The sequence below is a fragment of the Biomphalaria glabrata genome, chromosome 1, assembly GCF_947242115.1.
Source record: "Biomphalaria glabrata chromosome 1, xgBioGlab47.1, whole genome shotgun sequence".
Taxonomy (NCBI): domain Eukaryota; kingdom Metazoa; phylum Mollusca; class Gastropoda; family Planorbidae; genus Biomphalaria; species Biomphalaria glabrata.
This window is the reverse complement of record NC_074711.1, coordinates 12,808,207-12,824,361: the sequence shown is the minus strand read 5'-3', so window position 1 is coordinate 12,824,361 and position 16,155 is coordinate 12,808,207. Positions and strand designations below refer to the sequence as shown.

Below are 16,155 nucleotides of genomic sequence, written 5' to 3'. Positions count from 1 at the left end.
CTTATGGAGGATGAAGCATGAGGGTGGATGATGCTGGTTGAAGATATATGATTTTTTAAAAATCTACATACAAGAAAATAGAGCCAATCCCCCGTTTCGATGGCTCCCGTCTACAAGAAGTGTCACCGTCAGAGGTGGCACCACCATAGGTTTCACCACCAAAAGGAGGAAGGTCGTTGAACTGAGTACTATCTAGTCACTCACTCTTGTTTTTAGTGGGCACCGGTCACTAAGCAAGGCCACTGGCTTCGAGTCCAACCAAAGAAAATCATAGCCTTGGACCTCACCGTATGGAGTCTGAGTGTAGCCTACAAATGGCTTGTCCCATTTAATAAATAACTGAAATAAAAACAAAAGATATGAAAAGATTTACAACTTTTAGGCACATGGCAGGTGATTCACATTAACTGAAGTTAATAAATTTGTTCATTCTTTTTTTTTTAATTTCTCTGAAACAAAATTTTACTTAATCTGTTCTTTTATAAATGCTTATATTACTTAAATTAAACTGCTTATTTGTAATCACTAAAATATTATGGTATATGTGTATAACAGTATGCAGCATAAAGGGCCCTGGGTGAGTGTCAAAAGTGGGCTCTAACCCTAACGCTAATTCAAAATATCATGCTAAGAGCTTTCATGGTGACATAGGTACAGTACATTTAAAGCCTCAGATATTTGTATGATGGGCTGATGGTGGCAACAGAATTCTCCAGATTGCAGAGTCACCTCAGGTATGGGACCTTGCATAGTCACCACTGTTCACCCCCTCAAGTCCACCTCTTGTAACATTGTCATTTAAGTATTTGAGTTATTAAGAAAACAAAACCAGTGAGTTTACTTTTCCGATTCCTCCAAAACCCAGATTGTTGATGGCAGTCTGTGCTGAAAGGGGAAGCTGAGGTGTGAAGAGCTGCTGATGTTTGGCCTGGAGGTATCCAATACTAGTGGTCACTATCACATGGTCAGCTAAAAAAGTTTCTCCATTGTCACAAGTGACAGAAACTTTACCAGAATCAGGTGACTTTGCATTAGTCTGAGGGGGGTAAACATGTATGTCATTAATAAACTAAGAGTAGATGTTAAACACAATCTTTAAATAGAAATGAGTGAATCTAAGAAGGTAAAACATGAGTAGACATGCATCTTATAGAACTCCTCCTTCACGGTCAAAGGTGAGCAAAGTCTCAGGTCCTATGATGGATATGAAGTCCACTCTCTGAAAAAAAAAGCCCCAAAACACTGGCTGGTTGGGTCTGTTGCAGAGTTGCTTGCTAGTTTTTTTGGTTGTTCTTAGGTGTTTGGAGGGGGGGGGGAGGTTCTGAGCAGTTAGACATGTAGCTAATAAAGCCATTAGGAAAGTATATAGCCTAACTAGAAAAGACTGATAAATACAGTAATCTAACAATAAACCTTTTTTTTAAATTGATGTGATAACTTCCACTTTTTACCCACCCAAAAGCTCAATCAAATTTAGCAACAAAGTTGAGCCAAGTGTTAGAGAGCATTTTGTTTTTAGTACACAGGAAAAGATTGAATGGCTTATCAAATAGAATCTAGAAAACAGTGATACTTTTTAAAAAATAATCAGCTGTTATATTGACAGATTAACTCTTTGACTGATAGGTGGACTTAGAGATTGAACAAAGTTCCATTATAGGTTCATGAATAAATGGATTCACTTGCCTGCAAGAGAGATTAAAATACATTGGAGCTACATTTATATGGGATAGAGGATAATAGTAGAGATAGAGAAGAGATGGGAGAAAGAGACAGAGAGAAAGGAATAAGAGGAGACAGCGATGGGAAAAAAAGGGAAAGGAGATTTAACAAACAACAGAGATATAAGACAAGTAAAAAAAAAAGAATTTGCTAGTTCCACAATCTTCTCTCTCCAAGTTCAAAATGTCAAATATACATCAGAACAAATTAATTAATAACAGACCCTTTGAGTGTCTAAAGGTTTAATGGCAGATTTCCTAAGGGCAAACTAGACATTTTTTTTTTTGTTTTTTTTTTTTTTGGTAAAAAGTTATATCAGTGAACAAAAGTAATAATTCAAGTTCTATTACCCAGTTTATATTAGTAACAGGAGTATTTAGACGAATAATTTCCCTTGGCAAAAGGCGCACAACAGCTTTCAGAATCTCGGTGATTCCCCCGTCAACATAGGTAAACCTTGGCCCTGGGAGCACCTTGTAGATACGCAGAGCCCATTCAGACAGTTCCGTTAAATCCGCCGCTGCAGAGTCTATTGTCTGATAGCCACAAAACCATCTGAGTAGAAAACAAAAAACCAAAGTTAAGGCACTTAACAGTTTTTGAATTTAAAAGAAATAATAACCAACACTACGTCTCCGTACAGCACTAGTTTTTACAAAGCATATAACAACTTTGTCTATCTGTCTGGTAAGATTTTTGTACACTTTTTTGTATTAATAGTTGATGACAATACATGAAGCAATAACAAAAACAACCAATTAGTGAATCAAATAGTGACAATTAATTATTTTTGTTTCAAGTAGAAACAGGAAGTTAAACCTTGCAGTATTAAAAGTGGTTTTATGGTTCTTACCCTTACATAAGCTTTGTTTTTTTAAAGTATTTTTTTAAATATTTCGCTTGTTCTAATTATGGATAGACTGACATTAAGTACTATAAGGGATGTAGGGGGAAAATGTGCTACCTTTGTTCTGCCACCCTGCACATTTGACAACAAATATTTGTTGTCCAGGCTTGCATTAGAAACGTCAGATGTGTATATCGCCTCTAAACATCTATTTACTCATTTATGCATTAGGACTATCTGGGGTGTTTCAAACAAAGAACAAATGCATGACAAAAGAAAGCATTGCCTACTTGTAGATAGCATCCATGAGTTCTCTTTGTCTACGGCTCAAGTTACGCCCATATTTGGCCAGGTATTCTCTGTAAGCCTTCTCATAGCACTCCCCTTCACTGTGACCTCGGTCATCAATGTCAATGTCATCCACAGCCTCTTTGTGAGTTCGTTCAAACAGGAAGTTCAGCAGACCGTTGGCTTCATCTGGAGAAATCTGAAAACATTAACGTATAATTTGTTCATTAGCTGTTTAGGCCCTCCACTCCAGTACCATAAGAACACTGACAATAGACAGATGTTTGGATGGCCAATGTGTCTGGCTAGTGATGTCACTAATGTTAGAGGAATAGGGCATGATTTTATTTTAGTAAATATCATTTTAAATAGATGAAGTAAGATGTAGCTAGCTTTGCCTAAATCAGGTCAGAGAAGAACTATTCTACATTTATATTCTAATATTCATTTTCACTAAACTTACAAATTAAAAATAAAAAACAGGGAGGTGAGGGGAGGTAAATTGTGGAATTAAAAAAAAAAAGCCTCCCTCATCCTGGGAACTTTTTAACTAAGCCTATTTTTACAAGTATTCATAGAAAGCCCATTCAACAGCCTACGTGCATGTGGTGTGTCACACACACACAATATGATAAACCTGGTCTATCTCATTTTATATTTTACTTTGTCAGGGCCCATTTTTTTTTTTCAAACTCTGTCAATCTATTGTTGACCTAATTTTTTATAAAATATATTGCCTCCCTTGATATTGATTGCATTGTCTCCCTTCTCGTGCTATCCTAGCAAAAGTAACAAATCTCTTTTGACATACACACACATTACCTAGAGCTACAGCTGGAGAGATTGTGTAAGGACATTTAGAGTTTTGAGATCCCATAGAGATTACATATCTTATAAAAAGTATGTCACATGTCTCAAAATCTTAAGGGTCAAATGAAAAGAAATTGTATTATTTGATTTAAATGGTTTAACAAACAGAGTAAAACAAAATATAGTTATAGGGACCACTCAACTAGCTGCCATGACAATGAGGGTCCAGTAAAAGTCAAAAGCTGTATACTAATATACTAAAAAATCTCAAACTAATATAATATGTAACCATTCAACAAGCAATGCAATGTGTGATGTATATACCTAATGTAATAATAATAATAATAATCTTCATTTTCCATAAGGAAAATTGTTTTACAATTTGTGCATGACACAAAGAAAAAAACAACACAGTATAACAATTGAAAACAAAATATACAATCACACCAGATGCACTCATCAGTTGCATGTGAAATGTGTCTATCAGATGGTTGAATTGATTTAATGATATGATTGCTAGGGTAACAAAGGCGTTTTTGTGTCTGTATGTCTTTGTAATTGGTGTCTTGTATTTCCTTTGAGATGGTAAAAATCACAAAATCCTGACTCAGGGGGAGTTTTTTTTTATTTAAAAAATTTTGTAGCTTTCTTTTGAATGTTTTTCTCAAAACAGTTGTCTAAATGGGGTTTATTTTTTACAAATGACCTTACCAGCAGCATTTAGGGTTTTATGAAATTTATAATTTTTTTTTTTAAAACTGCCAGACCAGGCAGTGAAATTGAAACTTAAAATACTACAGATGTGAGCAAGATAAAACATTGCCAAGGCCTTTTTGTAATGTAATGGTTAAATGTGCAATCATTGAATACAAGTCTTTATTATTGTGTCACCAATGGACTACACTCAAATGGTATTGTTTTTTGTTTGTCTTTATTTACCTTTTCACCATGTGGTGTTAGGAATTGAGCAGGGATATTGACCAGGTGGTTGTTTTCTGACGTGTCAGGGAAGATAGTGATGCCAATTTTCTCGGCTATGTCATAGGCTGGGTTGCCGTCCTTACCGTGAACGAATTGCGCGCCAAGATCCAGGTTTTTACCGTCTGCAAAGACAACATTTTACATTTGGATTATTTGAAACAAAATTGCATCTGTTTATTTCTAAAAAAAAAAATAAACATTATTTAATTATACTGATAGGTAAAAACAGCAATATATATATATTTAAAGCATACAAAAAAATCTAATCAATAGTTTGTATTAAAACTTTCAAATTTGGTTAAGCATCTACAGGATGGTTCGTTGACTTGGAAGTTAAAACTCTCCAATTGGCCCTACTTTTCTAAAAGGTAACAAGTTACATATCTACAAAATGACTTTTCAAAACCATGTGTGTTTGCGTTTTCCGCTAACGGAAATTTCCATCATGTTAGACTTACAAAAAGTACATTTTAGTACTGTAAAATCAAATTTCCAAGCTCTTTTGCCGCAAGCTTAAAATAACTTTTATTTTTTAGTTGGCAGCAGTGATGTATTCTTGGCTTTCTTGTTTGTCTGTTTATTTCTTCCACTCTTCCTCATTTCATTTTCAAACGTTATTCATTAGAATTCATTGGATCTCTCCTACATTTCTCAGAATTGCTTTATGTAATTTTTTTACTAGTATCTTTTATTGCTTTCCTTTTGTCAACCGGATCTTAAAAGTCGAGGACCAAACAAAGAGGAGATTACTGTGTTAAAATCTAAAGAACAGTCAATCTTTAATCCTAGCAAGACAGTTTGAGAAACTCATTTTTTACAAATATTTCTAAAGTGACCAGATTTTGCTGATGGCTAAAGTAAAACCCTAACTACAACTTGGTAACATTACTGGAAACAAAATTGAGCTCATGTTTTTTTTTTCTGTTTCTGTTTTTTTTTTTTTTTTTTTACCTTCAACAAAGTTTAAAAAAAAAACAAAAAAAAAAAACATTCAAAAATGACGTCATTCAAGTTTTACCAATTTCATTGCGTATTGCAAAAAAGTAAAACATAGTAGTAGATGACGTCATACAAATGTTAGCAAAACTTCAAGGATATTTTTTTTTTGTCTTTGCCTAATTCAGTGTTTCACAAACTGACTTCCGTGGAACCCTAGTGTGTGTTCCGCGAGGCTTGACTAGTTGCTCTACGCAGCGACGGCCTTAGGCCGATTTGACCAATTGTTCCAAATTGGGACCTGCGCTTGGCAGGGGCCTGGCAATTGACATAAAGCATAGCTGCATATCACTATCAGTCATGGCTCCGTCACAGGCTTTTAAAGATGCAAGTAAAGGTTTAACATAGGCCTATTTAGTGTATTGTACGATTTACGAAACCAACTTGTGTCTATTACGTTTGAGTTAATTCCTACGCATGTTGTATAATAAATGTTGATAGACTGATCTAATAATAAAAATAGTTGTTATTGTAGAGATAGAATACTTAGAAAAGGGGCCTCGCAAGCATCCATTAAATCTTGCCCCGCGATTTGTAAGGCCGGCCCAGAGTCCACGAACTAGTGGAATAATTAACTAGTAGGCCTGCACGTTTTTTTTTAATTATCAAGTACATGCAGAAAATAAAATACAATTTGATTTTTTTTTTAAAGTTCTTCTCGGTAACAAGAACATGACTATGAACTTTGAACTGTTCTAGATACTGACTCTATATTGAAACAAAGATACGAAGATCAAGCATTAAATGATCTCTGGTCGAGTTTGCCTGAAGAGTTCCAGAATATTTCTGACACGCTATCGTTATTGCACTTCAGTTTCCTACAGACTATTTATGGAGAGCATAAATACGAGCATAAGGGTCCGGATTGTAGATGTCATACACAACAGTAGTAGAAAGAAGGGTGAAAGTAAAACCAGCGCCTGGTGATTACATATGCCCGACCTGTCACCGCAACTGTGTATCAAGGATTGGCCTCTTTAGTCACACAAGAAGTTGTAAAGGGAAAACATTTTCTATTGAGACGTGAAATGCCACAGAGAGAGAGAGAGAGAGAGAGAGAGAGAGAGAGAATGAGAGAGAGAGATTTAAGCGCAGTAGATTTTCTTATTAGGTTTCAACAAAGTCAAAGTCTAAGAACAGGCTCCAGATTTTAGAGTTCATCCAACCGTGCAGGAGATATCGTGCCAGCTATCAAAATAAATAATAAAGCTAAATTTAGTTTAATTATTATGGTTTTATATAAATAAATAAGAAATAATCCAGCTTAAAAAAATAAGCAAAATGTTCCACTAAATTCTCCAATTATACCAAGTGTTCCGTTAAAAAAAAGTTTGGGAAACACTGGCCTAATTATTTGTTGACAACAGCTAGACCTAGATCATCTAGATGTTTCATCACTAGGGGGATGACAAAACAAACGTGTATTAAGAGATTTGATAAAATGAAATTATAAGTCTAGTTCTGGCCTCGCGAGTGAAGCAATAAAAGGAGACATGTGACCTACTACATAAAGTAACACAGTAAATGAACAGAACTTATACGATCCATAAAAGGCAATGAAATACTAGAGTCTAGAGAGTAGAGACCACTTTCCTCCTAAGTCAGGAATTTCCAAAACGTCAGAGATTATTTACTGTCATGCTGTCATGTGTTCTATTTAAGGGCAATAATTCTGTGAGAATAACAACAAATGTGTACTAACTCTAGATAAAACCCTTACCCACAACCTCTGCCTTGACACGACCACCAATGTAGTCCTGAGCCTCCAGTATCACAACATCCTTGATTCCATTCTTCAGCAACCAGGCAGCCGCGGTCACCCCAGCGAAACCAGCACCAACGATCACAACTTTTGTGGACGTCATAATTAGTTCAATCTGTGAAATTGAATGATTAAGAGATTCTGAGACAAGATAACGGAATGAAATTCAAGAGTTATTCTGCACAATCCTAGAAACGAAATGAGCTAGGCTCTGGCTTGAGTGGAAAGCCGAATACGAAACAGGATCTGCTTAGAAAGAAGGAATGGTTAAGTCAATAGTTTCCCTTTTGGTCGCACCAATGTCTATTCAACTGGAACGAGACCTAACTAGTTTTTTTTTTTACTGTGACGTAAACTGCACATTGAGTATTACGTGACAAGAGGAGGGATTAGGTCTGTATGTACGTGAAACAGGGGGGTAGCTCTAACTGTAAGTGGAGGGGGGAACAACTTGAAGAAACCGTTGGAATACTCATGTCAGGTGTTAAGTTTACCCAGTGACAGGTCTGACAGAAGTGTTTTATAATACCGTAGATTTACATAGACGTCTTTAGAGACAAGCCCTTTTTTTATACAAGAAGGTTGGTTTAGGTAGATACTAATGACGTCTTCTATCAATGTATAACGTCTTCTGTCCATGTATGACGTCTTCTGTCAATGTTGTGTATCAGATAGAGTCATGTCTCAGTTTGACACATTGGACGCCAATGTTAACACAGAGAACATAAAGACTAGTTGTTATAGCTTTCATAAAGTTATTACCACAGATCTATGTATAATATATACTGTGGTTATAACCACAGATCTAACCCTGCCTTGCACACCACCATTCAAGCAAGTGCAGAGGGTGAGCTCTAGCTGGTGCACTAACTTGGATGGCGGTGTGCAAGTCAGGGTTATAACATTTCCCCCTTTTCCACTGAAACTTCGGCGACAAATGACTGCTGTAGCGTATAACTTTAACTCAGAGGGGGATAAATTGATCTGTTAAATGACCACAGCTTTTGAAAAACAGCAAATAATCTGAAATGGACCCAACAAAAAATCAAATATTTGTGAGTGAACCAAAAAAACAACAATATTAACAAAAATGTATATGAATTTTTAATTTCAAATACAAGAGTCATGACTTGCGATTATTGTTGTAAGAATTCACAGAAAACTTCACGCTATCATTTCAAAAGACAGAAAACAAAAATCTAGGATTTTATAGCAGCCGTATCTCTTTCGTTAATACACAATAGGATCTCGAACTCTGATACACATAGGAATAATCAATTTGAAAAAAAGAATTCTATATAGTAGAAATGATAGGCCCCTAAGTTTTTAAATATTTACTTTCTTGTAGCTAAGATATATTTACATTTAACTTACGAAACCATTGCTATGTTTTAAATAGGAATGCCGGTGTTTCGTTTTCAAATATATGCTTCACAATCTACCATTGGTAAAGCAATCCCCTAGTGAAAGATGGTCACACTAAACCTGCGAGTGTTTACATTCTTGCTGTCCTCGGCTCTTAAACTGTTGCACTAGAATAAGCTTGTTTATTAACAGAACGACACCAATCGATGGTGACGTCATCCAAGGTATTGTGGTCAGTTTCAGGTCCAGTCAATAGCACACATGGTACGTGTAGCACAGGTCAGTTTTAGTCCAAGAATGTACACAAGTAGTCCAGCGATGTGTCCAGCGACTGTGTCTCGTCATTCCTGAATCTAAAACACCGCTATGACACATGTCGTCTGAGGACACAAGATGGATCAATAACTGTCTCGTGTGTGTGAAGGAAATCTCTAGGGAATACAAACAGGACGCAGGCTGTACTGACTGGACGGCACAGCCCTGGACAGAACACTGGGAGTTCACTCGTAGGGACAGTTCATTATATCAGGAAATCATTACAATAAAAACTTTGAACGTATTCCTACTTTAAACTGGAGTGTCCTGAGTCTCTTATTAGTAAGACAATACCAAGTTTGATTCTGTTTGATTCTTACAATGGATCTGAATTAACGACCACTTTAAGGACTACGTTTTACTCAACCAAGTCATTGAGAGATAGAAAGATATATCAGTAGACACAGAGGCGTAGACAAAGATGGGTGTCCTCCAGTGTGGTAGGTCATGGTGTCATTCCTTCTCAATAATGTTTCATTTATGGTCTAGTTTCATGTCTGCTGGGTCAATGCTTTACTTTAAGGTTTTGGGTCAAATCTAAGATTTGCTGTATCATAGGTTTAGAATGACATCTGATAAGTCAATGGATGTTGTCTTCAATTTGGATCTTGGGTCTAGTGTAGTCTTCTAGGTCAACGTTTTGCTGGGAAATGGCCTCATTTTTAGATGCTGGGGCAGTCTTAGTTAGACTAAAATCCTCCCGCGCCGTTCATCGCATTGGGCGGAAAGCTTTCTCTGCAGAAATCAGTCACAACAATGTCCGCAGCCTCTTTCCAACTAGAGTCCACTGCCCTGAGGTCCATCGTGAAGGTTTCGGCACAAATATATACGAGTACGTGCCTCGTTGCGTTTTCCTCGTATCGGGGCCTCCATGTCATTTTTACCCTTCAGTTGTGTGTCATTGTTACCCTTCAGTTGTGCTTTTCTTTCTGCCAGAGGACAAGTCCCGCGAACCTTATGCACCGCTCGATCAAAACCTCATTAAGTGGTCGAGTGCCCGTTTGGCATAAGGTTTCTTTGTTTGTGAACCAATCTTTGTAACTGAGTCCTAAACTTGTAGCCACTATTGCTGACTCACATTTAGTCTTCTCTTGATTTGGTGCAGTTGACGTCCCGCTGGGATGCGATTGCGTTTAATAGTTTTTTGTCACCAGACCGATAACTTGACCTGTCCAGTGGTTTAGGGTAGTGGAACGGACAACAATAAGTAACAGTCTACCAAGCGTGACTTGAACTATATTTCAACATATGGATGTGATGAACAGTCTATAATAGTTAAAGTACTAAACAGGCTACATTTTGCAGGAGCTACGATTACTGTGTAACACTTTGCAGACGCTACTAAGCTCCACATTTTCGATAGAAGACAAAGATGTTGGAAGTACATTGATGACGTCAATGAGTAGATATATGACCAAAGAGACTATGCGTTTGAGATATATACCTGACATTAGTTGGGGAAAAGTAAAGGTGTTTGGTCGTTGTGCTGGCCACATGACACCCTCGTTAACCGTAGGCCACAGAAACAGATGATCTATACATCTGAAAGTCTGAAAGGGGAACTTTTTTTTTCTTTAGCCTACAGCTTGCTGAAGAAGAATAAGCTCCAACTTAGCCAAGAATTGATTGCATACTACACTCTGACTGGAATGTGTTTTGTCGACTCCCCCAGGCCTCAGGGAAACGGAATGGAATAGAGAACAGAAACGGGAACAGAATAAATGATGTTGATGACATACAGTGACACATTCAAATGACATGACAACAGGACTGTCAACGGATCAGATATTAATGGTTTCATTGGAATGTTTTGTTCAACCTGGCCTTCTAAAATCTCGGAGAAAACAAAAACATCATTCTATTTTGAGCCGCACTATTTAAGCGGAATTACTACAGAATAGGAGAGAGATGGCAACAAACAAAAAGTAATAGAGGGAGAGAGGGGAAAAAGAAGAGAAAGAAAACAATGAGGCAAAGCTAAAGAGAGAAAAAAGAAAAAGGGCTGAAGAGGAAAAACTAAACAGAGAGAGAGAGAGAGAGAGAAGGAAAAGAATAACGACAGAAGAGAAAAAAAACTAAAGAGAAAGAACGAGGTCCTAAGAGGAGAAACTAAAGAGAGAAAGAGATTGAGACAGAAACAAAGACCTCTTTATTAGATATGGATAATAAGATTCAAGCTATAGTGTTTAGTGTTTATTCATTATTTTATTTCTGTTCCTAAGTAACACCGAATGGCCAAATTCGTTTTGTCCATCATGTTAGTTCATTTCGTTCATTAAACAGTTATTTCATTAGTTACGGGATGTTAGTACTGTCTAGTCAGTAGGCCACTATAATACAATATTCACCATTCAGGAGATGCCTAGTTGTTACTAGTGTACTATATACATAGTGCTAATAGATCACTATACACTATTCAGGAGTTGGCTTACTGTTGCTAGTGTACTACATAGTGCTAATAGATCACTATACACTATTCAGGAGTTGGCTTACTGTTGCTAGTGTACTATATACATAGTGCTGATAGATCACTATACACTTTTTAGGAGTTGGCTTACTTTTACGGTAAACGCTCTACTTCTCGGTGGATTTCGAAATACCTTTTCATGCCTATACAGATTTCCTGCTCCGTCAGTTTCTTATTTGAAGTTTATTCTTAACTTCTCCAAGGCTTCGCTCTGTTATTATATAGTCCATGGGCGTAGCCAGGGGGGGGTTCTTGGGGTTCAAACCCCCCCCCGAAATGAAATCCCCCCCCTGGGGGGGGGGACGGAATTAAGTGACTGATTTTTGCTTTCATTTTGTTTATTTTAGGTGAGATTTTAATACTAAATCATCACTTACCACAGCACAGCCGAGGCAGTTTTGAGTTAAAAACCCTCTACCAGGGGGTTTTGAGTTTAAATCCCCCTACCGGGGGGTTTTGAGATTTTAAAAACCCCTATCAGGGGGTTTTGAGATACAAATCCCTCTACCAGGGGGCTTTGAGTTTAAACCCCCCTACAGGGGGTTTTGAATTTTAACCCCCCTACCAGAGGTTTTTGCAGTTAAATCCCCCTCTTCTATAAAACAAAACAAAAAAAAATGCAAACAACAATCTCCAAATTCCAACAGCACAGTTGAGGAAGATTTTGATTTTAAAACCCCATCCAAAATTTACGATAACCCCATCTTCAATATAAAAAAAGCAAATTACACACTCAAAATTCTATGAGCGTAGCCAAAAGGGTTTTGAGTTTAACCCCCCTCCCCCTTCCAGTTGGGGTTTGAAGCTAAAAAGTACCTCTTCAATATAAAAAAAAAGCGAATTACACACTATAAAATCTATGAGCGTAGCCAAAGGGGGTTTTGAGTTTAAATCCCCCTCCTCCAGATGGCTTTTTCTTTAAAGTTTAAAACCCCTCCAGATGGTTTTGAGTTTAAAATTCCCCTACAGAGCGTTTAGAGTTGAAAACCTCTCTCTTCAATATTATTTTAAAGCAAACTACAGTCACCAAATTCTATGATCGTAGCTAAATGGGGTTTTGAATTAAAAACAAAACAAAAAAAACTCCAGAGATTTCTTAGTTTATAACCCCTCAACAGATGATTTGACGAAAAAACTTTCCTTGTCGATATAAAATCTAAAGCGAAATACAGGCATGTAATTCCAAGAGCGTAGTCAAGAAAGGTTACAAATTTCTACCAGTGGCTTGGGCTCCATTAATTAAGTGAGAATAGTTTTCTGCCGAAATTGAAAATCATTAAATGTGTCTCAACAAAGATGGCTAAGACAGATTTTAAGAGTCAGTCATAGAGATCGGGTCTAAATCAAAGAAATCATATGCCGAACTGGGAGTCGAATCCTTAGTAAGGTTGTGACAGAGCGTCGCATGAGGTTTTGCGGGACATGTTTTCCGACAAAATGAATTACGCAAAATAAGAGTTGCGGAAAAAAAACTTGCCGGAAAATGCGCCGAACGGCGCGAGAGGGTCTAAGTCAGTAAGAATAGCACATTAGGTTTTTGAAATAAAACATTTTAATATCAAGATAATGCACTGTAGATACCTCAGAATATGCATTTTGTTGGCTTTCAATACCAGAAATAGTGATCGGCGGCGGGGCTTCGCCCCGCGCTGGGGGAGCACTGCGAGCTCCCCCAGACCCCCTTGCTAGCAAGGGCTGGGAGTCTGCAATAAACAATAAACGTCTTCCGAAAGGGTCAGAATGTAATAAAGATTAATTATGTACACACACACACACACATATATTTTTTTTTCGCGGGGGGGGGGGGGGGGGGGAGGGGAGAACGGGGGGGGGGGGGGAATCCCCCCCAAAACCCTCCCCGAAAAAAAATCCTGGCTACGCCCATGATATAGTCTACTATATTCACATCTCATTGTGTAGAGAACAAGGGCACCTCGACTTTATTGCTTGACGTACTTACAAAATCAGTTTGGTATCTTAGTAATCTTGTTGGGATACTTAGTAGACCTATTAGGGTTTACTTAGCAAACTTGTTTAGGGTACTTAGTAGACCTATTAGGGTTTACTTAGCAAACTTGTTTAGGATACTTAGTAGACCTATTAGGGTTTACTTAGCAAACTTGTTTAGGGTACTTAGTAGAGCTTTTTGATATGTTTAGTCATTTTCCAAAGTGTAGTTTACGTATCTATAGATTAAAATTAAATTATGGCTTTTATATAGCGCTACTTTCATGCTTTGGTCCAATCTCATTTGTGGACAAGTGGGGGGAGGGGGTATCTCGGAGAAGGTTTTTCCGTGTTGCCTTTAGGCGCTCAATAAACACAACTCTGCCCGAGTCGGGTGTCGAACCTCGAGCCCCCTTTAAAAATTCAAGCGCACTTAGCTTTCGACCACGCTTCCCACATAGATAGATAGATAGATAGATAGATAGATAGATGTGAAAAACACATAGATCGATCTTGGCCCAGACCATATCATTGTTTCTGACGAGATGCGCGAAAATAGGGCGGTAAAGAAATACGCAATAAACACATCTAAATATATTAAACTTTGACGTCTTGGATTTCTTTTTGGGGAGGGGAACTTAGGAGAGGGGCGGGGCAAAGGAAAAGAACGAACCTAAAAATAGTAAAGATCGCGCACGCCAGCGTTAAAAAGTAGTAGGTCTCCTATTTCAATAAATAGTTGTCTCCCTTGCTCACACGTGATCTGCACTCCCACATGTTTGGTGCTACAGTCGCTTGTTGATAGAGAGAACGAGAAACTTGTAACTAGGTTGCATGTACCTACAGTTACAAGTACAGTAGTGTACTTCTTTGTAACAATGTTACATGTACTGACATGTACTTAGACTGAAGTGAACAGTAGTGTGCTCATCTATAACCGGTGGCGTAGATAGTGTGTGTGTGTGGGGGCGGGGGGGTGAGGGAATCCAAATTTGAAATTCCCCCCGGGCCCCCACTTGAGGTGGGGCCCGCGAATGAGTGTCCGAAATGTGCTTTTACATAAAATATTACGCCATTATCTCATGTCATGATGTCGAATATCAAAGGGCAGGGTCCCTAAAGAGGTCAAGCCCCCCCCCCCCACCCGGGCCTCCAAATACCTAGCTACGCCACTGTTGAAAACAATGATATATGTACGTAAACTGATTGCACAGTTACAAGTACAGTACAGTGGTGTAGGCCTACTTCTATGTAGCAATGTGACATGTACATTGACTATCTATGCACACATAGTGGAGGGGAAAAAAATAGCAATAATAGGACAACTTTGACCTACTTACTTGACGATGTAGCCAACTGGTTTATAATTATGTGTGTGTGTGTGTTTGTGGTGTTTTTGTGTGGTGTTTGTTATGTTTTGTTTTTCAAGGAAATGACTTCCTGACTTGCGTGTTACTCATTCATGAATCTAGATTCTAGTCTCGTGATGTCGTCCTTGTCTGGCACACATCAGATCCATTTCATTCTACAGACCACGTGATGCCATTGGGGGTAATGTGAATCAAACTTGTTAATAATGAAGTCTTCTGGTAAACAAAATTTGTTTGTAAAATGGTTTACATGCTTCGGGTGTTCCACAAGCTTCTGAAGATAATTATGTCTTAGTCCAAACCTCCCGCAGGACGACGGGGGATGGCAACGTGCATGGTTCGAACCTGGGACCTACGAGACCAATGAAAGACATGCCATACCACACGACCAGGCAGCCAACAACAAGCACTTATTGACTTTAAAGAACTGTAGAAGTTTTGTTCACACTTAGAGAAACAAAATATTTGTTTATTAACCAGTGGAAAATATCATGTTCGAAATTAAATGAGTTTTAGGTTTCTTTCTATTTCAATGAACATTTTGTTTACATTTAGTATAGAGCAAGTAGTATGATCGATAGCTTGTCCGACGTTAACTATAGAATAATTGTTGGTATTTAGAAAGGTTCTCTAATAAAATATAATCATAAACTGACGGATAGATAGACAGACAGATAGATAGATAGATAGATAGATAGATAGATAGATAGATAGATAGATAGATCTAGATAGATAGATATTATTAGGTAGCAGGGCCTGCCTTAGATAATTGGAGGCCCTAGGCAAAGTGAATTTGGTGGCCCCAAACGAAAGAGAAAAATAAAAACAAGAAATAAAAGTCCGCCATGTATTTAAACCTAGTCAGGCTAGAAGACTCCAATAATAACACTTAGGGCACACGTTTCGCTACTTCTTCTCTAAAAAAATGTTTTTACTCCAATGTGGGGCCTCCATCAATCGGAGGCCCAAGGCGGCTGCCTAGTTTGACTATAACTTATAGCTAAGGCCGGCCCTGTAAATATAAGAGAGAGAGAGAGAGAGAGAGAGATCAAAAAGTCTGAAGAACAAAACTTCAGCAGACATCACCTTCTTAAAAACTAGGATGACTTCAGAAATATTCCAAATGCCTTGAGATAGATTTCCTCAGACTATTCACATAGGTCAGTGACTCAATCTAGAGATTGTATGTCCAGGAAAAGCTCGGAGCACTGAAAGAATCAGACCGTGCTGTGGTATCCAAATATATGCTCTCTTACAGCAAGTACACAAGACACATGACCCCCCC

General features: G+C 37.9%; 1 protein-coding gene across 2 annotated transcripts in view; it reads right to left on the bottom strand.

Moving 5' to 3' along the window:
• LOC106072357 (spermine oxidase-like) overlaps positions 1–16,155 on the bottom strand; it is a 19,827-nt gene extending 3,672 nt beyond the window's left edge. Inside the window, exons 1-7 of one of the 2 annotated variants that reach the window (XR_008776864.1) lie at positions 15,957–16,155; positions 7,365–7,521; positions 4,607–4,770; positions 2,860–3,056; positions 2,073–2,277; positions 842–1,036; positions 205–339 (exon numbers count right to left, since the gene is read on the bottom strand). Coding sequence is in view for 1 of the 2 variants with exons in the window: in XM_056022787.1 (XP_055878762.1) it covers positions 205–339; positions 842–1,036; positions 2,073–2,277; positions 2,860–3,056; positions 4,607–4,770; positions 7,365–7,509 (1,041 nt within the window). In the remaining variant the exon portion in view is untranslated. The remainder of the gene's footprint in view (positions 1–204; positions 340–841; positions 1,037–2,072; positions 2,278–2,859; positions 3,057–4,606; positions 4,771–7,364; positions 7,522–15,956) is intronic. The other variant, XM_056022787.1, reaches the window with a different exon arrangement.